This window comes from Vipera ursinii, assembly GCF_947247035.1.
Source record: "Vipera ursinii genome assembly, chromosome: 2".
Classification (NCBI taxonomy): domain Eukaryota; kingdom Metazoa; phylum Chordata; class Lepidosauria; order Squamata; family Viperidae; genus Vipera; species Vipera ursinii.
The window spans coordinates 952,423-977,796 of NC_139513.1; the positions used below are offsets into that span (position 1 = coordinate 952,423).

The window sequence follows — 25,374 nt, forward strand, 5'->3', positions numbered from 1 at the left end:
CCTTTGGGGGCGCTTGTGGGGAGCATCCATGGGCTCCGTTGGGGTCCCCCTTTTGTTGCTGGTGGGGGCGCTGGCCCGGATCCCCGGAGGCGAAGCGGGGAAGGAGACCCCCGGTAAGGAGGGGGCTCGGCGGGGGAGGGGAGGGGCCCTCAGTGTTTCTGGGGGCGATGAATGGGGCTGGGACCCCAGAAGTGGGGAAAGGGGTCTAGGGCAAGAGAGGCGGGATCTCCGCGTGGTCTCCACCCCTCCCTCTCAGCATTTTCCCCCGTAGGACGGAGACGGAGCCCCCCCTTCCCTGCTTGCGGGCGAGGTGGGTGGGGGTCGCGGGAAGGCAGCCGAGGTGGGATAAGAGGCAGCCGGGGCCCCTCTCTCGCCCCCCCCCCCGTGGCTGGGTGGGAGGGGGACCTTGCGGATCCCTAATTAGCGCCTGAGCCCCGAAGTTTCTGGCACCGAAAGAGGAAGGAGACGGAAAGCGAAAGCGAAAGGGGGAAACTGAGGCATTTTCAGAGCCGAATCCACAAAGATCAGCAAATGTATAACAAAAAGACGCTTTTTGGCAACCTCAGTTTTTCTTCTGAATCTCCATTTTTTTAAGGCGGAGGAAGAGTTGAGCTTGGATTCCTTCTGGGGGGAGACTCTGAATTTGGGGAGGAGACCCAGAACCCCCCACCCCATAATCCCCCATTGCTGAATCGGGACCTGGAGGGGAGGGGGGAACTGAGGGAGGATATTCGGGGGGGCGTCTGAATAGCTCCCCTAAATTGGCTCCCCAAAACTCTCCCTTTAGTGAAGGGGGCTGGAGCCCCTCCCTTTCAGATAGTTTTGGGGGGACTGCAGGGGGACAGGAAAGAGGGCTCAACCCCCAAATCAGGCAAAGGCAGCCAGTAGGAGTGAAGTTGCGAGGGGGGAGAAAATTTGGGGGATATCTAGGGAATTTGGGGGTTCCCTTCTCCCCAGGATCCCCAGCCCCCCCAGGCCATCTAGGTCACACCTGAGCAGCCCCCCTTCAACAGAGGGGGGAGGGAAAGGACCCCCCATCTCCTGCCTCCAACAGGGTCCTTTCAGCAGCCCCAGGAAGGCTCCCCACCCCTTTGTCCCCCCAATTCAGGGGACCCAGAGGGCCCAGATAAATCCCTGGGGCTCCTCGAGGCCCCTCAGAGAACCAGGGACCGACTTTCAAAAGGACCCCAAAGAATATCAGTCTTCCCGTCCTCCAACATTCAGTCAGAACTGAAGAAGCTTCTGGGATGAGAAGCGAAACGTCTTCAAGGGAAAACCCAGGAAATTCCTGCTCCCTTTGGGAAAAGCCCCTTTGGGCCAAGCGAGACCCGGAGGGGGAGACTCTCCGGAGAGACCCCCGGCTCCCCTCGGCCCTTCCGAAGTCTCCCCAGACCCAGCCTGGACTCCTGATGGGGGTCTTAAGGGAGCTTAAAGGGGCATCTAGTCCACCCCTGCAGGCAGAAAGAGAAAGGGAGACTGCGGTGGAGAGTCATGGGGGGGGGAGAAAAATGAATTCCACACACATCCTGAAGACCCCCCTGAAGTTGCAGCCCCCAAGACTGAAAATCTTCCCCTCCCTCCCCTTCTCCGCTTCTCTTGGGAGGGATATTGGGGGGGGTCTGAGTTGCTCCTCCAACCCCCCCTTAAGTGAAGGGGGCTGGAGCCCCTCCCTTTCAGGTGGCCTTGGGGGGCTGCAGGGGGGTCTATTTGGGAGGGGGAGAGAAAAGAGGCCTGGAAAAGCATCCAAAGGCAGCTTGTGGGGCTGAAGATGGGGGTGAGGGTGGGGAAAGGGATGTCGGGGCTTGAAGGTGGGGGGGGAGAGCCCAGGAGCATGGGTGTGGGTATCCTTGTTGTGAACCCCCCACCCTTCCCTTGTGTTCCGAAAAGGAAGAGAGAAGCATGGGTATTATTTTCCCTCAAGCCCAGAGGGGGCGTCTCTTCCCCCCCATATTTCCTGCAGGTTTTGGGGGGCAAAGAGGCCCCTGGGATCCAGCGTTCCCTGCAGACAGAGGGAGGGCTGGACCGGCTGAACTTCTGCCTGCCGTTTCCCACCCTGGGCAGATGGAAGCTTTTCCCCTCTCCCTCATTTCCCCCTCCCCTCCAGACCCCCCCCCCACCAAGGGGGAATCCCGCTGGGACCGACGGTTCCCCCTCCCTCCTCCAGGGGGCGTCTTCCGGCAGTCCCTCCCCCTCCCCACGTGGGCCACTCCTCCAGTAGCCGCTGGGGACCATGGGCCACGGAGTCCCTCCTGACGCCCCTCTCCCCCCCTCCTCCTCCCCGCAGCCCATTTCCTCTACCAGAGTAAGCATGAGTGCCGCTTCCTCAACGGGACGCAGCAGGTGCGATACCTGGATCGCTACTTCTACGACCGGCAGGAGTTCGCCCGCTTCGACAGCGCCCGCGGGGAGTTCGAGGCCGTCACGGCGTTGGGGAAGGTGGATGCGGAGGATTGGAACAGGGATAAGAGCGAGTTGCAGTACAAGAAGGCCCAAGTGGATTCCTACTGCCGAAACAACTACGGGGTTGCCCAGAGAATTTCCGTGGTTGGCCGGAGAGGTGAGTGGGGGAGGGGGAGTTCCATGCGGGGGGAATGCGGAGACTCCCCCCTTTTATTTCATTGATTGGGACTCTCCCAGATAAAGATTTGCCCATTATTTATTCTCTGCTCTCCGATCTAGGAAATTTATTCTTTGGTATTTATTGCTATTTCTTGATCCTCCTAAGGCGCCCCCCTCCCTCCCTCAAAGGGGGTGTCTGCATGGGGTAAGATTGTAACATCACCCCTAAATAAAAATGTGTAAAAAAGAAATTACCCTTAAAATGTTAGGAATTCTACAAGGATGACAATGAAAATGCAAAAGGCGGGAAGAAATATATTCCTCTACTTTTGTCCCACGATCTTCCTTCTCTTCCCGAGGTCCAAAAAACTTCTTTCTGGAATATTATACAAAACATTATATTTTGGGGGGGGGAGGAATCCAGCAAGGTCTCTCTATTGCCCAGTAGGTAGATAGATTTCAATATAATCTGTATGCTGTATAATATTTCAATATATTTTATATGAATAAATCCATAATATTTATTGATTGACTTATCAACTTTTTTTTCTAAAGGATTTTATTGGATTTTACAGGGTTAGGGATAAAATAGGATCATGTTAGTGATTAGGGTTTAGGGTGGGGTTGGGATCAACATTGGGGTTATCCCCCAATAACATTTTCTATCTTTGGCAAACAGGCTATTGTCTGGGTACATATGTTCAATTAACAATAGTAAATATAATAATACTGTAGAGAATATAATAAACGATAATCAAAAACAGTATCAGTTAGTCAATACATGTCATTCTTTCTACTAATATATATTCAAGATAACATTTCTCACTAGTTCCTTTTCCTAACCGTTGGTAAAAATTATCCCATGTTCTATAATAAACTGAATGTTCTTTCTCTTTAATCTCTAACGTCAATCTATCCATTTCTCCACATTCTAAGATTTTCTTAGTTAAAACCTCTTCAGTTGATAAGTTTTCATTTTTCCAGCATTGGGCAAATGCTATTCTCGCTGCTGTCAGTACATGCAATATTAAATATTCATTCTCCTTCCCATAATCAGATCCTAATATTCCTTTTTTTTATTAAAGAGTTTTACAAAAACAAAATTTTACAATATATCCCCAGATCCCCCCCACCCCAAACCCGCCCACTTTCCCCCCCCCCACTTCCCAGAGCTAAATACAGGATTATAGTTATAATAATCATATTCTAAATAAAAAATTATGCATAATATACAATTAACCAAATTCATAATGCCCTTTAACTCTCTTTTAACATAACTACCAACAACGTACCAATAACAATATCCCACTAAAATCTACTCATAAGCTAAATGGTACTTTTTAGTCCCATATTTGTTCTGAATATAATCTATCCATCTGCTCCAAACTGAAATATATCTTTCCTGTGAATGATCTTTCAAGTAAGCAGAAATCTTAGACATTTCTGCAAGATTCAAAACTTTAAACACCCATTCTTCTATAGTAGGCAAACTATCCTTCTTCCAATATTGTCCCACCAGTAACCGTGCTGCTGTTATCATATTCAACATCAAATTAGTTTCTTTAACATCACAATCTACAACAATGCTCAATAAAAACATTTGCGGAGAAAACTTTATCTTCCTCTTAAAAATCTTTTGAATGTTCCACCAAATTTTAATCCAAAAAGCTTTTATAGTTCTACAAGTCCACCACATATGAAAATAGGTGCCCTCTAAACTACCACATCTCCAACATTTAGACTGTACATTAGGATACATGTTAGACAACTTCTTGGGATCCAGATGCCATCTATAAAACATTTTATAAAAATTTTCTCTTAAGTTTTGAGCCTGAGTAAATTTAACATTTCTGACCCAAATTATCTCCCAAGTGTCCAACAAAATTGGTTCCTGAATATTTTGTGCCCACTTTATCATACAATCTTTAACTAATTCCGTTTCCGAATCCAATTCAATTAAAGCATTATATATATCCTCTTTATATGTGCACAATTTAAATCTCTAATTTGTTTTACTAAATTTTGATCTGTAATTGTGATGCCAACCTTTTGGTCTAACTTCCACCTAGCTTTCAGTTGGGTATATTGAAACCAAGAGTAACTTATGTTTTCTTGTCTTAACTCCTCTAATGATTTAAGTTGCCAATCATTCCCTTGCAATCTAAGTAGTTCCTTATAAGAAACTATATCCATACTCACTCCCATAGATACGCCCTCTATCGCATGTCCAGGAATTCCCCAAATCGGTATTTTATAATTTAACTTATAATAATACTTTTTCCAGACACGCAATAAAGCACTTCTAAGAATATGGGATTTAAAAGCCCTGTCCACCTTCTTATCGTAAAGCAAATATGCATGCCATCCATATACCAAATCCCATCCCTCAAGATGAAGTATTCTCTTATTAGTTAAATTAATCCAATCACTAACCCACGTCAAGGCAACCGCATCATAATACAATTTCAAATTCGGCACCTTGAGTCCCCCTCTTTCCCTAGCATCTTGTAAAATCTTAAATTTAACTCTTGGTTTTTTCCCCGCCCAAATAAATTTATTAATACCCTTCTGCCATTGATCAAGGTTGGCATCCTTTTTCAATATAGGTATCATTTGAAACAAAAAGAGAAACTTTGGCAGAACATTCATTTTAACAACTGCAATTCTTCCCAGTAATGATAATTGTAATTTTTTCCAATTATTTAAATCCCTTTGTACCTTCAACCACAGTGTTTCATAATTATTCTTATACAATTTTACATTTGAAGCTGCAATATATACTCCTAAATATTTAACCTTTCTCACTATTTCAAAACCTGTTAATTTAGATAACATATCCCTTTCACTCATAGATAAATTCTTAGATAATATCTTAGTCTTATTACTATTCATCTTGAACCCAGAAACTTTACCATACTGAGTTATAATTTCCATCAAGTCTATAACCGACTGTAACTGTTGAGATACTGTCACAACCAAGTCATCAGCAAAAGCTCTCAATCTATAATCATTCTGTTTTATTTTAATTCCCTTTATCATAGAGGACTCTCGAATTTTAATTAATAAAATCTCTAATGTTAAAACAAACAATAATGGTGATAGGGGGCAACCCTGTCTTGTACCTTTTTCAATTTTAAAGGTCTCTATTGTTGTTGTTGTTAGCTGCGAAGTCGTGTCCGACCCATCGCGACCCTATGGACAACATTCCTCCAGGCCTTCCTGTCCTCTACCATCTTCTGGAGTCCATTTAAGCTCACGCCTACTGCTTCAGTGACTCCATCCAGCCACCTCATTCTCTGTCGTCCCCTTCTTCTATTGCCCTCGATCTTCCCCAGCATTAGGCTCTTCTCCAGGGAGTCCTTCCTTCTCATTAGGTGGCCAAAGTACTTGAGTTTTAGCTTCAGGATCTGGCCTTCTAAAGAGCAGTCAGGATTGATCTCCTCTAGGACTGACCGGTTTGATCGCCTTGCAGTCCAAGGGACTCGCAGGAGTCTTCTCCAGCACCACAGTTCAAAGGCCTCAATTCTTTGGCGCTCAGCCTTTGTTATGGTCCAACTTTCACTACCATACATTGCAACTGGAAAGACCATAGCCTTGACTATACGCACTTTTGTTGACAGGGTGATGTCTCTGCTTTTTAGTGTGCTGTCTAGATTTGCCATGGCTTTCCTCCCCAGGAGCAAGCGTCTTTTAATTTCTTGGCTACAGTCCCCATCTGCAGTGATCTTGGAGCCCAGGAAAATAAAATCTGTCACTACCTCCATTTCTTCCCCATCTATTTGCCAGGAATTGAGAGGGCCAGATGCCATGATCTTGGTTTTCTTAATGTTAAGTTTCAACCCAAGTTTTGCACTCTCCTTCTTCACCTGCAACAAGAGGCTCTTTAGTTCTTCTTCACTTTCTGCCATTAGAGTGGTATCATCTGCGTATCTTAGATTGTTGATATTTCTTCCGGCAATCTTAATTCCAACTTTTGATTCATCTAGCCCTTAATTCCAACTTTTGATTCATCTAGTCTCTATTAGCCCCCCATTAACTATAATTTGTGCAGTTTGTTGTTGATATATAGCTTTAATAACATGTAAAAAACCTTCTCCAAAATTCATCTCCTCAACAACTCTTAATAAAAACTGCCAATTCAATTGGTCAAAGGCTTTCTCTGCATCCAAAAATATCAATGCTGCGGAGACTTGGTTGTTCTTATCCAAATATTCAAGCAAGTTTACAATTTGTCTTACATTATATTTCATATACCTTCCAGATATAAATCCCGATTGATCACTATGAATCATTTGTTTCAAAACTTGCATTAATCTATTAGCCAATACTTTAGCAAAAATCTTATAATCTGTATTTAAAAGCGATATAGGTCTATAATTTTTAGGTTGAGTAAGGTCTTGATCCTCCTTTGGAATCAATGATACAAAAGCTGTCCTCCATGATGGAGGAACTGCGCCTCCAGTCTGAATTTCATTAAACAAAATCTTTAAGGGTTCAATCATTTCGAGCAACACCTTTTTATAGTAAATTGCTGTTAATCCAACTGTTCCCGGAGCCTTGCCCAATTTCAACTGTTTAATAGCTAAAGAAATTTCTTCTGATGTAATTGGGCAATTCATCTCAAGTTGTTGTTCTTTTGAGAGTCTCAGAAAATGAGCTCCCTGTAAATACTTGTCTATATCTAAAGCTTGTATATTTTCTTTAGAATATAATTTTGAATAAAAATCTAAAAAACTCCTCTTAATCAAATTTTGTTGGTAGACTTCTTTTCCTTTATATTCTATTTTATCTATAGTACGTGATTTCTGTTTCTTCCTTAATTGATAAGCCAACCATCTACCAGGCTTATTAGCGTTGCAAAAAGTATTGTGTTTAGCATAGCGCAAATTAGTTGCTACTTGATCAGCCAGTAGCATGTTAAATTGTTCTTTCAATAAATGTATTGATATCCTTAAATTATTATCCAATGGATTCAAAATAAGCTTTTTCTCCTTAGATTTAATCTCTTCCTCAATATCTAAATGTTTTTGCATTTGCTTACGCCTATAAGCATTGTTCATATAAATCAAAACCCCTCTCATATAAGCTTTACTAGCATCCCAAACCATTTCCATTGGTGTACCTTTATGCATATTTGTAACAAAAAAATTCTTTCATATGTTCTCTACATTTCTGCAAGAACAAGTCATTTGTAAATAAATTCTCATTCAGCCTCCAGGATCTTCTACTACCATCTTCAGCAAAAAACTCCAACCAAACAGGACTATGGTCAGACATTGTCCTAGGAAAAATCTTAACGTTCTTAACCGAAGAAAAAAGATCAGTAGTAATCAAAATAAAGTCAATCCTGGAGAAAGATTTATGTCTATCCGAAAAAAAGGTAAAATCTCTGTCTCTCATATTCCTTTCCCGCCATACATCTCTTAATTCCAGATCTTCCTTCAAATCAAAAAAAGCTTTAGGCAATTTCGAATTAAAAAAGTTTTTGGAGGATCCCTTCTTGTCTTCAGATGGCACCAAAACTCCATTCCAGTCCCCCATCATAATAACAGATTTATAATCCAGTTCAATTAGTCTCTGATGTAAAAATTTGAAGAATTTTTGCTGTTGTTGATTTGGAGCATATAATCCAATAAGAAGAACTTTCTTTCCTTGTAGTATTAATTCAATACTAACATATCTCCCTTGTTTATCTGATTCAATCAATCTTACCGAAAAGTCTTTTCTTAGATAAATGGCCACTCCAGCCTTCTTGTCCGGAGCAAAAGATGCAAAATGTGTTCCCAATCGGGAATTAATCAGATACTTTTGGTCTTTTAAGACAATATGTGTCTCTTGTAAGCAAACAATGTCATTTTTATGTTGTTTCAAATAAAAAATACTTTCTTTCTTTTCTGTGGTGAATTTAAGCCATTAACATTCCATGTCAGGAACTTCACCATCTCTGGTGACCATGAGCCTTTGGAACATGGCCTGAAGATCAGCTGTTGCTCTCTTAGGACGTGCTCCTCCCACAGGCTCTGAGACAGCCACATCTTGCGTAGCTGGACCAGATACAGGCTTTTGTTTTTGCTCTTTTTCCATACGCTTACATGCAGCTCTTGTCATCCTCTGTTCTTTTGGGTCTTCCTTTAATGCCAAACTCTGCTCCGTAGCCTCTGCCTTCCTCATCTCCTCAAGAGGCAATGATATTGCCCCTTCACTCAATTGTTTATCTTCTTGTCTCGCTTCTGTTCTTTTGATTCGAGGAGATGGTGGTGAGCCTGCTTTCAGGACCTTAGTGTAGAAATCTTTTGCTTTTAAAATTGTATCCAATCTGTATCTGGTCCCTGCATAATTTACCACAATTCCATTAGGTATTTCCCATCTGAACTGGATTTGTCACTTTTTAAGCTCATCGGACAGAAAGGCAAAATCTTTCCTTTTTCTAAGAATTTTTGGAGGTATCTCCTTTAAAATCATAATGTCTTGGCCTGCAATTTGAAATTTTTCCCGATAAAAAGCCTGGATAATAGAATTTCTGGTTAATCTCCTGGAAAAATAAATCACTACATCTCTAGGTAAATTTTTTTGCCTTGCAATCCAGGAGTTAACCCTAAATGTCTTATCCATTTCTTTAAGTAGTTCTTCAGGTTCACATTTCAAAACAGGAGCCACTGCTTGTGCTATTTCCCATTCCAAATCTTCTTTAGGATTTTCTTTGAGGCCTCTGATACGCAAAGCAAACTCCATGTTCTTATATTGTGATATAGTAACCTCGTCCTCTGTTCTGTCAATCTTGGCCTCTGCTCTATCAATCTTCTGTTCAGCATCAATGATTTTATTTTCCAAATTCTCCACATACTCCATAACTGAGTCCACACGAACATCCAGGCGTTCTATATGTGCAGCCAAACCCTGGAGTGCAAGCACTATATCTTCCCTCATCTGGTTGTTTTGGTTAACAAATTCTTCCCTTGTTTCCTTTATTTCTTGCTGCAAAACTTGTGTTGACTGCATCACAACTCGCTGAATGTCTGTCAGTGTAAATGCAGGAGGTGGGGGGGAGGGTGGTTGTACTGTAGGTTTCATCGAGGTCTGCCCTGCAGCTTGTGGTATAGGTGAGGAAATAACATTCTTGGAAATTGGAGGCCCTCCCCCACGTCTCGCAGCCATCTCTTAGGTTTCGATTTCCTCTTTCACCCAGCAGAATCAAAGTTCAGAAAAAAGGGGGGGGGAAAGGAAGGGGAAGGAAAAAAATAAAATAAAAATTCTCCCAAAGTTCTTAACCTTCAATAGGAAAAAAGAGAACAGGCTTTCAAATAAACAAAATCCGGTACTGGGTGAAGTCAGTTGCAAATTGTATCTCTTGCTATGTAGCAAAATATAACAGTTTTCCAATGCAGTCACTTCACACAGGAGAGAAACATTCCAGCGCCATTTTACTCCATTTCAAACTTGAAACTTGAAGAAGATAATGAAACTGAGTTAAAGTTAAAATCCAACTTGAAAATTCAGATCTTCCTGCTTTGCTCTGCCTGCTTCTCAAAGAAACAAAATACTCACAGTCCCCTCTAAGCAGCAGGTGCAGTTGTCGCGTCTTGTTCCACTCCTTTCGGAGCGAAGACGTCCTGAGAGCGGAGAAAGCCTGGGCTCCGAGGGGGCTCACCCTGTTATCCCCCAAACTACATGGGAGAATCGCAGGGGAGCTCTACCTCTACCCAGGCAGGCTCGCCTCTCCCTCTTCTCCCAGGGAGAAGCTCCAGCGCCGCAGAACAGCTGATTTTCGCTGCCTCTGAGCGCTTTGACGCTTCCCAGGATCGGGCGGCTTCAGAACGCCGCTATTCGGCGCGGCAGCGCTAGCAGAAGTCAGGTCCTAATATTCCTAACAAAACCAATTCTGGCTTAAATTTTATCTGTCTTTAATCATCTTTTCCAACCATGTATGTGTTTTAACCCCAAACCTTTTTGCTTTAAGGCCTGTCCACCAGATGTGATAGTAAGTACCTGGCCTTTGTTTACATTTCCAGAAATTATTTGAAGTGTTTTTAAACATTTTAGGTAATCTTACTGGTGTCATATGCCATCTATAAAACATTTTATACAAGTTTTCTTTATATGAGGCTGGTTTAGTCGATCTGATATTTCTATCCCAGAGTTTCTGCCAGTCTTCCAAGTCTGTAGAATATCCAAAGTTTTTTTTGCCCACGTTATCATTGTTTCTTTTACTTGTTCTTCTTCCATCTTTAAATTGAGCAGAAATCTATAGTTTCCTAATCAAGTTTTCATCTGTTTTTAACAATCTTTGATTGAATCCTGTCTGTTCTTTATAGAATCCTGTTCTCTTTATCTCTTTTGAATTTGCAAATATGGCCACCATGCTAAATCAATACCTTGTCATTGTAAATCTTCTCTATCTTTCAATTTCCCTTCCTTATCCAAGAGATCTTTATAAGTCAACGACTTTGTCATAATGAATTAAATTTGGGTAAGCAAAAGCTTCCATTGTTGAAAGCCATTCAGGTAGCTTCGTATAGATTTTCTTCTTTATTCTTTCCCATCTCAAAGAAGTAGATTCCTTGTAAGGTGGCTTTGAAAGTATCTGAGTGTTTTATTCCTCCCGTATCAACTTTTAAAACCGTCTCTCTCTCTCCCAGAGGGACTTTGCATGGCACACACATAAAATATAAAACCACCAAACTAGTTTATGTACAATTTAAGATTTAAAAGGCAAGGATGATTAAAATCCAGTGATAAAAAAAATCATTAAAAGTGGGGAGGGCTTCGGGATGCTGACCGGCCCCATGGCTGCCTCCTCCTCTGCACCCCCCAAGCGAAGCCCCATATCCCATTTTCACCAAATTCTGGAATGGGGGGGCTCCCTTCCCCTCTGGGGCCTTTTGGATTTTAGGATAAAAAATGAACTTCCAAAGGTCTGGAAAAAGGAATTTCGTCTGCTCTGCCCTGTCCATCTTTTAGTCCTTTTTATTCTTTATTCAGAGTCATTTGTTCATCCAGTTTTGGGGCTCTGGGGGAAAATCCCCCCTTGAGACCCCCTGTTTGGTCACAGACTCGGCTTCACCTGCAGCCGAATCGCTTCTCTCTTCCTACCTGGGAAGGTTCCTCTTTTGGGGGCAAAGATCCAAAAAACACCCACAAATATTAAAACTGAATTTCGGGGATTCCTTCGGCCCTGAAGCCTCAGATTGTTTAGTTCCCTGTTCCAGATTCCTGGCAAATTGCCTACGTTTGTTGTTCTACTTTTATTTGTTTATATTTTGAAAAAAACCCTTATATATTTCTATCAACCGATAAGGTTTCATTGTGCAAAACGAGTGTTTCATCTGCAGTTGTTGCCATTTGTTGTTGTTGGGGTCTGCAATAATAATACGCTACCAAAGAATTAAATAAGATCTTTGTTCCACAAGAGGAAAACCGCCAGATCCCAAGAGAAAAAGGCATTTTACGGGGAGACGCTGGGAATTTGCTACTTCCGGAAATTATGAAATATTTAAGGGGAAGCGACACAGATTTTTTTTCTCTGCATATTCAGTCTGGAATTCATTCGTACACCTAAATTCTTCCCTGCAAACCCAATGTTCATAAAAAAAAATCCCGACCAGATCCCAGATTTAAATTACAAATTTAATAACCAAACCTTTAAAAATTGCATATTCTTAAACATGATATAATTAGCTGTTCGTAAGAGAATCCCTCAAGGGAGAAAAACGTGGTTAGCAAAAGGTCTCTGAGCTGGAGTGGATCTATGAAAGTAGTTATAGTGTATACCTTTTTTTAATGAAAATTATCAGCCCTTTTGATCAGTGATGTCATCAAAGTAAACAAACCCATGTGGTGTTGATCACGTCAGCAGATCATGGCCCTACGCGGAAGTAACCGCCCTATTTTCAGATAAGGCGTCTTGAACCGAACCCCATCAATAAGTCAAGGCAGTCAAGCCTCTGGGTAGGTGATTAACTTCACCCTAGACTAATTCTATCGACATTCAAAACAAACGGAATAAGCTAAATAAAGTAAATAATGAACAGAGGCCTCTGCTTTTGGGAAACAAGCCCTACTTTGGGGAGCTGTGAAATAATAATAATAAAAAATGCTTTTATTTCTAATCATTCTAGCCTAATGATGCTTTTAATTTTTGTGGAGTTTTAAAAGTCAGCGCCTCAAAATCAGGGAAAAAGGGAGGCCCTAAAAGGATTTATGTTTTTCCATCTTCCAGGATCCCCTTTAATTTCTTGCTGCAATTTGCTTTGGAAATGACTTCAAACAAATAATATTTTCATGAGTGAAAAGGGATCTTGGCCTGAACTAACCAACTTGGTCTCCCTTTCTCGGCCATCTTGTGTCTCCCCCGTGTCCCCCCTCCCCCTCCTCCCCTCCAGCCAAGCCCACCGTCTCCATCTCCTCCACCAAGCTGGACCCGGGTTCCCCCCACACCATCCTCCTCTGCACCGCGAGGGGCTTCTACCCCGTGGAGATCGAGGTCCGCTGGCTGAAGAACGGGCGGCCGGAGGAGGAGGGCGTGGCCTTTGGAGAGGAGCTCCAGAACGGAGACTGGACCTACCAGCTCCAGGTGATGCTGGAGACCCAGCCTCAGCGGGGGGACGTCTACACCTGCCAGGTGGAACACGCCAGCCTGGAAGCCCCCATCACCGTCCAGTGGGGTGAGCCCCTCCCCTCCTTCTCTGGGGACCCCCTCCTACCCTGAGAAGGGGGGAGAGAGATCCTCCCAGTGGGGGGAGCCGGGATGGACCCTCCTGGGGGGAGAAACTGGCCCTGATTCTCCTGCTCAGGGAGGCTCCTTCTCCTTCCCCAGAGCCCCGATCCTCCAACTCGGCCAGGAGCAAACTCTGGACGGGGATTATGGGAGCCCTGATCGGGGTGATCTTCTTTGCCACGGGGCTCTCCCTCTACCTGAAGAGCAAGAAAGGTGAGTCTGGGGGCTGGAGGAGAGGTTGTGGGGAGGGGACAATCCGGGGGGGCTCTCAGCAAGCTTAGCAGAGGGCAAGGAGGCCCCCTTGGAAATTTGCTTGGGAAATTCTGTTCTTTGAGGGTCTGCAGTATAAGTGAGCATCCTGCAACCTATTATGGGCTATCGATGGGGAGAGGGACCCCCTGAGTCCAGTCCCCCTCCCCATGAAGAGTTCTGATTGGCTCTTTTTCTCCTTCCAGCAATTCCCATCCAGCCTCCTGCAGGTGAGTTTCTCCTCAAGTTACAGATGTTACTTTAACATTCGTTAATTGTTCCTTTTTTAAAAAAAAATGTATCTGAAGAAAACCTCCTTGCTGTGGATAAAAGAAATTTTTGAAATTTTGGGCAGCTTTTCCTTACAGAGACCTGAAAATGCATTGGAATCAAAAACAAATACAAACACACCACAAATAGTAAAATATTGACCAGGTTTTTTCCAACGTGGTGGGCGGGGAGGACTCCTCTTTTGATTAAGTGCCACAATTAAGTCATTTGGGGGAAATTCCATAAGTCCCGGGAAATGAATTGCTGGTCCTTTGCATCCTTTTCCTCCCTGAAATGGGGGTGGGTGGGAGATTTTCCCTCATTCTGCCCCTGCCTATCAACCACCCCCCTGCAGTGTGGGTCTGTCTGGGGGGGGGCTGATAGAGAGGAATAATAAGTTATTTACACTGAAGGTTTCACTTTATATTCTCATTTTCTCCTTTTCTCTTTTTCTCTACAGCCCTCATGAATTAATCCTGCCATCTTTCCTGCTTCCTGATGGGAAAGGAATTTTTTTTCAGTAGCTGATGAATTTCTGGCTTTTTTGCAACCTCTGAAAAATGGAGTCTCAAGATTTTAGATTAGGGAGAGGAGGAGAATGGCAGCCTGGAGATTCTCCTGCTGAGAGGCCCCCCCATCTTTCTTTCAGGGCCTCCCTTTCTTGGGAGGGAGGGGTGGAGACCATCTAGACTGACCCCGGGGACTCTGGGCCTGCCTGTCATTCCAGACACCCAAATCTCTCCCTGCTTTGAATCCACAGAAGCTTCATCTGCATCACTCTTCCTCCGAATCCCTTCCCTTTGCTGTAAACGAATAAACATTGTAGGAAAACCCCGGAATTCCTCCTTCCTTCCTCTTCCTCCTTCTCTTTCCTGCCCCTCTAAGGGGGTCCACCATTCTCCCTCCCCCTCCCCAGATTGAGGCCTCCACTGCCTCTGCATTGGCCAGCCCAACAGCTTTGGGTCCCAAGCCAGAACGGGCTCGGAAGGAGGATGGAGAGATCCAGGGAGCTTCGGAGCAGGGGGGGCATTAAGGAGAAAATGGGGCAAACTGAACTCTCCCAAAATATTGGTGTCTCAGGACACACCTGCACCCACAACACACAGACACACACAGAGAACCCTCCCCAAGAAGCAGCAGAGGAGGCCGTGGGGGGCTGGGGAGGAGGTGGGGGGCTTCAATCACCCCAGAGGCCTTTTCCAGGACTGCCCACGTGGCCCAACTGCTGCCCCCACAGCCCTTCGTGCCTTTGGGCCCAAAGCCCTCCCTCCCTCTGGGCAGGAGAGACGCGGAGAACAAGGTTTCTTCCACAGTTTGAGGGGGCCCCGCCACTTCATGTCCTGGGTGGAAGACTCGATCCTGAGTCCACAGGACTTATGTTACCATAATTCCCCCCTCCTGTTCTGAGGGGAAGACTCTCCCCATCCCTCTCCTCCAAGTCTCCCATCAGGGTCTTTCTCCCAATGCAACTGAGCCCCTCCCCTTCCATGCTGGTCCCCCTTTTCCTCTCTTCCCTTCCCTCTTATCCACCCATCAGAGCCCGCCCCTTAGAGAGCTGAGTCTCCCCGTGTGAAGGAGGAGCATCAGAGCCTTTGCGACCTTTGGGCCTCCAGGGATGTTTCTCCAGCCCTCCGTCGTTTCTTCCCTGGGCTGTCTGGGGTCTCCTCGGGGGTCGGGAGGGGCCCGTCAGCCTATTCCTCGGGGTAGCAGAGGACCGAGGGGTCGCCCCACTGAGAGACTCAGCAACGGGGCGGAGCCAGATAGTCCCTGAGCTGCCCTGGGGAAGAATCTGGGCTTGTTGCCTGCTGGATCAGGCCCAGTTTCTCGGTTCCGCTTCGGGGGAGCGCAACGCTTGAGGCTGGGGGCGGGGAGGGGAAGGAAGAGAAAGTCCAGCACTTCTCCAGCTGTTGGGGGTTGCAGAAACAAACAAGGTTCCTCTGTGTGTTTGTGTGGGGTTGTGTTGAGGGCTGGTGGGAGGTAGGAAGAACTCAAGAGAAAATCAAAATTTCTCTGGGGAGACATGAAAAGAGGGCAGGAGTTCTGCTCTGATCAGAGGCTGCCTGGATCTGGGGCCCACTTTGTTCGACTGGCTGTGTATACACAACTGTGGTGTGGTGGGGGGAGTCCCTCCCCTCCCCCCTCCTTGCCTGGGACCCTCTCCTGCCTTGAGAGTTTCTCCTCAAGTGATAGATGTCTCTTTTAATATTGGTTAATTGTTCCTTTAAAAGAAATGTGCCTGAACAAAACCTCCTTGCTGTGGATACAACAGATTTCTGAAATTTTGGGCCAAAAAGAATTTGGGCACAAAAGAAGTGAGCTCTTCCACACTGGGATGTGGAAACCCAATAGAGGGTCAGCCAAAAGGGACTCAGATGCCTCTACACACCAACGCTCAAAGTACGAGGAATAAGCAGGGAGAACTCGAAAGCCAAAGGCAGGTCTTTCCTTGTTGCAATTCCTGAAACTTAGTGGGATGAAACCCAGGACTGGAAGGCAGAACTAAAAAGATTTAATGTGGAGGAATTGAGCAGCGGCTGTCCAGATGAAGTGGGAGACGCTGACCCAAATTTGCAGTTTTAATTCAATAAGTATGTTTAACATCTATATTTACAGCAGATAAAATAGTCAGGCCTATCACTCCATCGTGAGGTAAATCCTGAGGTAAATCACAAAAGAGCAGACAGAGCACACAGAAGAAAAAGGCGGGAGAAAAGGGAAACGCCCCCTTTACAGCCGCAGCAACCAATCAAAGCACAGATTGCCTCAGGCAGGAGCCCGCCCTCACTCAACTACAAGGCTGTGTTCTGGACCATTGTACACTTTCCTCTTCCAGCTATTAAATTTAATATTTTAACATTTAAAGTGTTCAAAAGAAACAGACCTGATATGACTTTGGTTTTGTCGATTACCTAAATCTGTCATTACAGAAATGGCTAGTTATACAGTAATGTATAAAAGCAAAAAGTTGAGGTTGGATTGTTTATTTAATTAGTCTTGTACTGTGCTAAAAGGAGTCAGATGTCAACGCCTTTTTTCTCTTTTTTTCTCTTGCATCTCACACTTTCTTTTCCCTTCTCTTTCTCCTTCCCCTAATTTCCCATTTCTGTTTTTCTTTGTTTTTTATATATTAAACAAACGAATAAGATGGAAACAGACCTAATGAAAGAGGAGGTGCAGTTGCACAATAGATATTAAAAATAACCAGACCGCTATGGAAACGCAAGAGAACAAAGAGGAAAATCTCCTTGAGTGCAGCCTGGACTCTTGATGGGGGGTCTTAAGGGAGCTTAAAGGGGCATCTAGTCCACCCCTGCAGGCAGAAAGAGAAAGGGAGACTGCGGTGGAGAGTCATGGGGGGGCACAAAATGAAGTCCACACACATCCTGAAGACCCCCCTGAAGTTGCAGCCCCCAAGAGTGAAAATCTTCCCCTCCCTCGCCTTCTCTGCTTCTCTTGGAAGGGATATTGGGGGGGTCTGAGTTGCTCCTCCCAACCCCCCCTTTAGTGAAGGGGGCTGGAGCCCCTCCCTTTCAGGTGGCTGCAGGGGGGTCTTTTGGGAGGGGGAGAGAAAAGAGCCCTCGAAAAGCATTCAAAGGCAGCTTGTGGGGCTGAAGATGGGGGTGAGGGTGGGGAAGGGAAAGTGGGGCTTGAAGGGAGGGGAGAGCCCAGGAGCATGGGTGTGGGTGTCCTTGTTGTGCTTTTAAAAGGAATAGGGAGAGAGAAGCTTGTATATTATCTTCCCTCAAGCCCAGAGCGGGGGGGGTGTCTCTTCCCTCCCCTTATACTTCCTCCGCCGCCCCCCCCACCCCGGGATCCAGCGTTCCCTGCAGACAGAGGGAGGGCTGCACCGGCTGAACTTCTGCCTGCCTTTTCCCACCCTGGGGAGATGGAAGCTCTTTCCCCCCTCCCTCCTTTTCCTCCCCCCTCCAGACCCCCCACCAAGGGGGAATCCCGCTGGGATCGACGGTTCCCCCTCCCTCCTCCAGGGGGCGCCTTCCGGCAGTCCCTCCCCCTCCCCACGTGGGTCTCCCCTCCGGTAGCCGCTGGGAACCATGGGCCCCGGAGTCCCTCCTGACCTGCTCCTCCTCCCCGCAGCCCATTTCCTCCACCAGACCAAGGCCGAGTGCCGCTTCCTCAACGGGACGCAGCAGGTGCGGTTCCTGTACAGCCAGTTCTACGACCGGGAGGAGTTCGTCCGTTTTGACAGCGCCCGCGGGGAGGTCGAGGCCGTCACGGAGTTCGGGAAGGTGGATGCGGAGGCTCGGAACAGGGATAAGCAGCTCCTGGAGGACAGGAAGGCCGCCGTGGATTACTTCTGCCGAAACAACTACGGGGTTCTCCAGAGGGGCCACGCGATTGGCCGGAGAGGTGAGTGGGGGAGGGGGGGTTCCAATGGGGGGGGAATGCGGGGACTCCCCCCGTTTCATTTCATTGATTAGGGATCTCCCAGATAAAGATTTGCCCATTATTTATTCTCTGCTCTCCGATCTATTGAAATTTACTCTGGTTTTTATTGCTATTTACGGATCCTCCTAAGCCGCCCCCCTCCCTCCCTCAAAGCGGGGGTCTGGAGGGGGTAGGATTGTAACATCACCCCTAAATAAAAATGTGTAAAAAATAAATGACCCTTAAAATGTTAGAAATTCTACAACGATGACAATGAAACAAGCAAAAGGGAAGAAATATATTCCTCTCCTTTCGTCCCACGATCTTCCTTCTCTTCCCCAGGTCCAAAAAAATTCTTTCCAGAATATTATACAAAATATTATATTTTTCTGGGGGGGGGGGAGGAATCCAGCAAGGTCTCTCTCTTGCCTAGTATGTAGATAGATTTCAATATAATCTGTATGCTGTATAATATTTCAATATATTTTATATGAATAAATCAATAATATTTATTGATTGACTTATCAACTTTTTTAATAAAGGATTTTATTGAATTTTATAGGGTTAGGGATAAAATAGGATCAGGTTAGGGATTAGGGTTTAGGACACGGTTGGGATCAACATTGGGGTTATCCCCCAATAACATTTTCTATCTTTAGCAAACAGGCTATTGTCCGGATAAATATGTTCAATTAACAATAGTTAATATAGTAATAGATATCTGTAGAGAATGTAATAAACGATAAATCAAAAACAGTATCAGTTAGTCAATACATTTCATTCTTCCTACTGATATATACTGCTCAAAAAAATAAAGGGAACACTTAAACAACACAATGTACTGTATTTATTTATTTATTTTATTATTGGGACTTATATGCCGCACTATCTCCCGAAGGACTCAGGGCGGCTAACAACAATAACATACAATAAATACAGAAGTTAAGGTAAAATTAAAATTAAAGGCCTCTGTACAATAAATTAAAATTAAAATAAATTAAAAATTAGAGTTAAAAAATTTAAAACATAATTAAAAATCAGGTCAGCCTGATGGAAAAGGAGTGTTTTGAGGCCGCGGCGAAAGGACCGGAGACCCGGGGCCATCCGAAGCTCAGGGGGGAGCTGGTTCTACAGGGCTGGAGCTCCCACAGAGAAGGCCCTCCCCCCGGGGGTCGTCAGCCGACATTGTCTAGCCGATGGTACCCTGAGGAGGCCTTCTCTGTGTGAGCGCACTGGGCGATGGGAATTCGTTCCCGGCAGCAGATGGTCCTGCAAGTATCCCGGGCCTAAGCCATGTAGGGCTTTAAAGGTAAGTACCAGCACCTTAAATCTCACCCGGAGGACAACCGGTCACCAATGCAGCTCACGCAGGAGGGGTGTAATATGGGAGTATCGGGGTGCTCCCATCACATTTAATAGTAGGATATCTTATTTTCTGTTCCCTTTATTTTTTTGAGCAGTATATATTCAAGATAACGTATCACATTCATTTCTCGCTAGTTCATTTTCCTAACCGTTGGTAAAAATTATCCCATGTTCTATAATAAACTGAATCTTCTTTCTCTTTAATCTCTAACGTCAATCTATCCATTTCTCCACATTCTAAGATTTTCTTAATTAAAACCTCTTCAGTTGATAAGTTTTCATTTTTCCAGCATTGGGCAAATGCTATTCTCGCTGCTGTCAGTACGTGCAATATTAAATATTCATTATCCTTCTCATAATTAGATCCTCATATTCCTAACAAAACCAATTCTGGCTTAAATTCTGTCTTTACTCATCTTTTCCAACCATGTCTGTATTTTAACCCCAAACTTTTTTGCTTTAAGGCCTGTCCACAAGATGTGATAGTAAGTACCTGGCCTTTGTTTACATTTCCAGAAATTATTTGAAGTGTTTTTAAAGATTTTCGGTAATCTTACTGGTGTCATATGCCATTTCTAAAACATTTTATACAAGTTTTCTTTATATGAGACTGCTTTAGTCGATCTGATATTTCTATCCCATAGTTTCTGCCAGTCTTCCAAGTCTGTAGAATATCCAAAGTTTTTTGTCCATGTTATCATTGTTTCTTTTACTTGTTCTTCTTCCATCTTTAAATTGAGCAGAAATCTATAGATTTTCCTAATCAAGTTTTCAACTGTTCTTAACAATCTTTGATTGAATTCTGTCTGTTCTTTATGGAATCCTGTTCTCTTTATCTCTTTTGAATGTGCAAATATGGTCACCATGCTAAATCAATACCTTGTCGCTGTAAATCTTCTCTATCTTTCAATTTCCCTTCGTTATCCAAGATATCTTTCTAAGTCAACGACTTTGTCATAATGAATTAAATTTGGGTAAGCAAAAGCTTCCATTGTTGAAAGCCATTCAGGTAGCTTCGTATAGATTTTCTTCTTTATTCTTTCCCATCTCAAAGAAGTAGATTCCTTGTAAGGTGGCTTTGAAAGTATCTCTGCGTTTTATTCTTCCCGTATCAACTTTTAAAACCATCTCTCTCTCTCACACAGAGGGACTTTGGATGGCATAGACGTAAAATATAAAACCACCAAAATAGTCTATGTACAATTTAAGATTTAAAAGGCAAGGATGATTAAACTCCAGTGATAAAAATATTATTAAAAGGGGGAGGGCTTCGAGATGCTGACTGGCCCCACTTCTGCCTCCTCCTCTACGCCCCCCAAGCGAAGCCCCAGACACCATTTCCCCCCCACCATTTCCAGAAGGCCAGGAGTGGGGGAGGGGCTCCCTTCCCCTCTGGGGCATTTGGGATTTTAGGATAAAAAGTGAACTTCCAAAGGTCTGGAAAAGGGAATTAGGGAAGTTTTGTCTGCTGTGCCCCGTCCATCTTTTAGTCCTTTTTATTCTTTATTCAGAGTCGTTTGTTCATCCAGTTTTGGGGGTCTGGGAGAAAAGCCCCCCTTGAGACCCCCTTTTCGGTCACAGACTCGGCTTCACCTGCAGCCGAATCGCTTCTCATTTCCTACCTGGGAAGGTTCCTCGTTTGGGGGCAAAGATTCAAAAAACACCCACAAATATTAAAACTGAATTTCGGGGATTCCTTCAGCTTGGAAGCCTCGGATTGTTTAGTTCCCTCTTCCAGATTCCTGGCAAATTGCCTACATTTGTTGTTCTAGTTTTATTTGCTTATATTTTGAAAAAACCTTATATATTTCTATCAACCGATAAGGTTTCATTGTGCAAAACCAATGTTTCATCTGCAGTTGTTGCCATTTGTTGTTGCTGGTGTCTGCAAAAATAATACGCTACCAAAGAATTAAATAAGATCTTTGTTCCACAAGAGGAAAACCGCCAGATCCCAAGAGAAAAACGCATTTTACGGGGAGATGCTGGGAATTTGCTCCTTCCGGAAATTATGGAATATTTAAGGGGAAGTGACGCAGATTTTGTTCTCTGCATATTCAGTCTGGAATTCATTCTTACACCTAAATTCTTCCCTGCAAACCCAGGAGGATAATTCACTGTTCATTTAAAAAAATCCTGACCAGATCCCAGGATTGAATTGCAAATAACCAAACCTTTAAAAATTGCATGTTCTTAAACATGATATAATTAGCTGTTCGTAAGTGTGGGTTTTTCGCACCCGGCGGGCTCCTCATGAACTTGCCAATAAATGAGGACACGTCTCTCTGAGCGTTCTCGGGATGAGGGCCAAGACGGAAGTCCCAAGCTCTCTTTTATTGAGATACCAGCAACGCACAAGCAACAAGCAATTATCTAATGGTTACATTTCAGCTATAGCCCTGTATGGAATGTCTTTGTTCCTGTAACTTTCTTGTATGTGTTACTTTCTTGTACGTGTTCCAACGGGATTGTCCATCTGCACATAGCAAGGTCATCTCATTTCTGGTAAACTGCAACTTATGAACAGAAACGAAACCTGTCTCTGCCCTGAGCCAGACCTGCGCCATTTTATGTGAGCCTAAGGTGGAAATATCACAGGTTTCCTACAGTAAGAGAATCCCTAAAGGGAGAAAAACGTGGTTAGCAAAAGGTCTCTGAGCTGGAGTGGATCTATGAAAGTAGTTATAGTGTATACCTTTTTTAATGCAAATTATCAGCCCTTTTGATCAGTGACGTCATCAAAGTAAACAAACCCACGTGGTGTTGATCACGTCAGCAGATCATGGCCCTACGCGGAAGTCACCGCCCTATTTCCAGATTAGGCGTCTTGAACCGAACCCCATCAATAAGTCAAGGCAGTCAAGCCTCTGGGTACGTGATTAGCTTCGCCCTAGACTAATTCTATCGACATTCAAAACAAACGGAATAAGCTAAATAAAGTAAATAATGAACAGAGGCCTCTGCTTTTGGGAAACAAGCCCTACTTTGGGGAGCTGTGAAATAATAATAATAATAAATGCTTTTTATTTCTAATCATTCTAGCCTAATGATGCTTTTAATTTTTGTGGAGTTTTAAAAGTCAGCGCCTCAAAAGCAGGGAAAAAGGGAGGCCCTAAAAGGATTTATGTTTTTCCATCTTCCAGGATCCCCTTTAATTTCTTGCTGCAATTTGCTTTGGAAATGATTTCAAACAAATTATATTTTCAGGAGTGAAAAGGGATCTTGGTCTGAACTAACCAACTTGGTCTCCCTTTCTCGGCCCTCTTTGTGTCTCCCCCGTGTCCCTCCTCCCCCTCCTCCCCTCCAGCCAAGCCCACCGTCTCCATCTCCTCCACCAAGCTGGACCCGGGTTCCCCCCACACCATCCTCCTCTGCACCGCGAGGGGCTTCTACCCCGTGGAGATCCAGGTCCGCTGGCTGAAGAACGGGCGGCTGGAGGAGGAGGGTGTGGCCTTCGGGGAGGAGCTCCAGAACGGAGACTGGACCTACCAGCTCCAGGTGATGCTGGAGACCCAGCCCCAGCGGGGGGACGTCTACGCCTGCCAGGTGGGGCACGCCAGCCTGGAGGCCCCCATCACCGTCCAGTGGGGTGAGCCCCTCCCCTCCTTCTCTGGGGACCCCCTCCTACCCTGAGAGAGGGGGAGAGACCCTCCCTGTGGGGGGAGCCGGGATGGAGCCTCCTGGTGGGGGGAAGGTGGCCCTGATCCTCCTGCTCAGGGGAGGCTCCTTCTCCTTCCCCAGAGCCCCGATCCTCCAACTCGGCCAGGAGCAAACTCTGGACGGGGATTATGGGGGCCCTGATCGGGGTGATCTTCTTTGCCACGGGGCTCTCCCTCTACCTGAAGAGCAAGAAAGGTGAGTCTGGGGGCTGGATGAGAGGTTGTGGGGAGGGGACCATCGGGGGGGGGGGGACCTCTCAGATGGCAAGAAGGCTTCCTTGGAAATTTGCATGGGAAATTCTGTTCTTTGAGGGTCTGCTGTATAAGTGAGCATCCTGCAACCTATTATGGGCTATCGATGGGGAGGGGGGGGCCCAGATTCCTCCAGCCCATGAGAGGTTCTGATTGGCTCTTTTTCTCCTTGCAGCAATTCCCATCCAGCCTCCTGCAGGTGAGTTTCTCCTCAAGTTGTAGATTTTACTTTAATATTCGTTAATATTTCCTTTTTTAAAAAAATATGTATCTGAACAAAACCTGCTTGCTGTGGATAACACAAATTTTTGAAATTTTGGGCAGCGTTTCCTTACAGAGACCTGAAAATGCATTGGAATCAAAAACAAATACAAACACACCACAAATAGTAAAATATTGACCAGGTTTTTTCCATCGTGGTGGGTGGGGAGGACTCCTCTTTTGATTAACTGCCCCAATTATGTCATTTGGGGAAAATTCCATAAGTCCCGGGAAATGAATTGCTGGTCCTTTGCATCCTTTTCCTCCCTGAAATGGGTGTGGGTGTGGGTGGGAGATTCTCCCTCATTCTGCCCCTACCTATCAACCACCCCCCTGCAGTGTGGGTCTCTTTATATTCTCATTTTCTCCCCTTCTCTTTTTCTCTACAGCCCTCATGAATTAATCCTGCCGTCCTTCCTGCTTCCTGATGGGAAAGGAAATTCTTTTTTTCCTCAGTAGCTGATGAATTTCTGGCTTTTTTGCAACCTCTGAAAAATGGAGGCTCAAGATTTTAGATTAGGAAGAGGAGGAGAAGGGCAGCCTGGAGCTTTTCCTGCTGAGAGCCCCCCCCATCTTTCTTTCAGGGCCTCCCTTTCTTGGGAGGGAGGGGTGGAGACCATCTAGACTGACCCTGGGGACTCTGGGCCTGCCTGTCATTCCAGACACCCAAATCTCTCCCTGCTTTGAATCCACAGCAGCTTCATCTGCATTACTCTTCCTCCAAATCCCTTCCCTTCACTTTGCTTTGATGTAAAAGAATAAACATTGTAGGAAAACCCTGGAATTCCTCCTTCCTTCCTCCTCCTCTTTTCTCCCCCTCCAGGGTGGTCACCCTTCTCCCCTCCCCCTCCTCAGATTGAGGCCTCCACTGCGTCTGGATTGACCATCCCGGCAGCTTTGGGTCCAAAGCCAGAATGGTTTGGGAGGAGGGTGGGGAGATCCATGAAGGGGAAGGGGCAGGACCCCCCCTCCTACTCAGAGCCCCCCTTGCTCTGCTTCCTTTCAAGCCCAATTTTGAGGACCAGGATGCCATCGGCCACAGTCCTCCTCAAGCACTTGTGGGGAGCCATTCGGGGGGCATCTGTGACTCCCCCTACACTCCCCAAGCCATTTCAGCCATTTCTTCAGCACTGGAGGGTCCTGCCCCATTTTGCCTCCCAACGCCTCCCTCCCTTCCCCCCTCCCTTTTTGGGGCTCTCATGGTACAGACTCTCCTGCATGATGGTATAAATGGTATATGACCTACATGACCTCCAAGGTCCCTTCCAACTTCTTTCACATTCTATCAACTCTGTATGAACAGCCCCCTCCAGATGAAGTCCAACCCATCCAGCTGCTGGGCAGGGCGAGGACTAGAACTCCCCTTATCTCTAGGAAGTAGGGGGAGGGGTGTCAAGATGTGGCTACATTCAGACAACACGCGTGACCAGGGAAGGGCCCTCCTGACGTCTGACCTCAGCTGCATTCAGACCAGGGGAAAGCCGCCTTCACCCGCCGCTTGAGGGCCCCTGTGGGAGGCTGTTGGCTCTGGGGGGCTTCGGGAGTTGTGGGGTACCTCCCGGTCAACAGCTTCTGTCACAGCCTTTCAATGGCCTCCTTCCCCCCAAATAAATGGCTCCTCCTCTTAGGGAAGGACGGTGAAAAGGGGTGATTTCACAG

At 45.3% G+C, this 25,374-nt stretch overlaps 1 protein-coding gene across 1 annotated transcript; it reads left to right on the forward strand.

Moving 5' to 3' along the window:
- LOC310634132 (rano class II histocompatibility antigen, A beta chain-like) lies at positions 1–24,492 on the forward strand. The gene is made up of 6 exons (XM_083352208.1): positions 1–113; positions 2,285–2,557; positions 22,851–23,132; positions 23,285–23,398; positions 23,630–23,653; positions 24,105–24,492. Exons 1-6 carry the CDS (start codon positions 29–31, stop codon positions 24,116–24,118), a joined length of 792 nt encoding a protein of 263 aa, XP_083208334.1. The 5' UTR covers positions 1–28; the 3' UTR covers positions 24,119–24,492.
- Positions 24,493–25,374: the final 882 nt, after the last annotated feature.

Coding starts and splice junctions, on each gene's coding strand:
- LOC310634132 (XM_083352208.1), top strand. CDS start 29: ATGGGCTCCGTTGGGGTCCCCCTTTTGTTGCTGGTGGGGGCGCTGGCC. Junction 23,133..23,284: donor CCCCATCACCGTCCAGTGGG/GTGAGCCCCTCC, acceptor CTCCTTCCCCAG/AGCCCCGATCCTCCAACTCG. Junction 23,399..23,629: donor CTACCTGAAGAGCAAGAAAG/GTGAGTCTGGGG, acceptor TTCTCCTTGCAG/CAATTCCCATCCAGCCTCCT.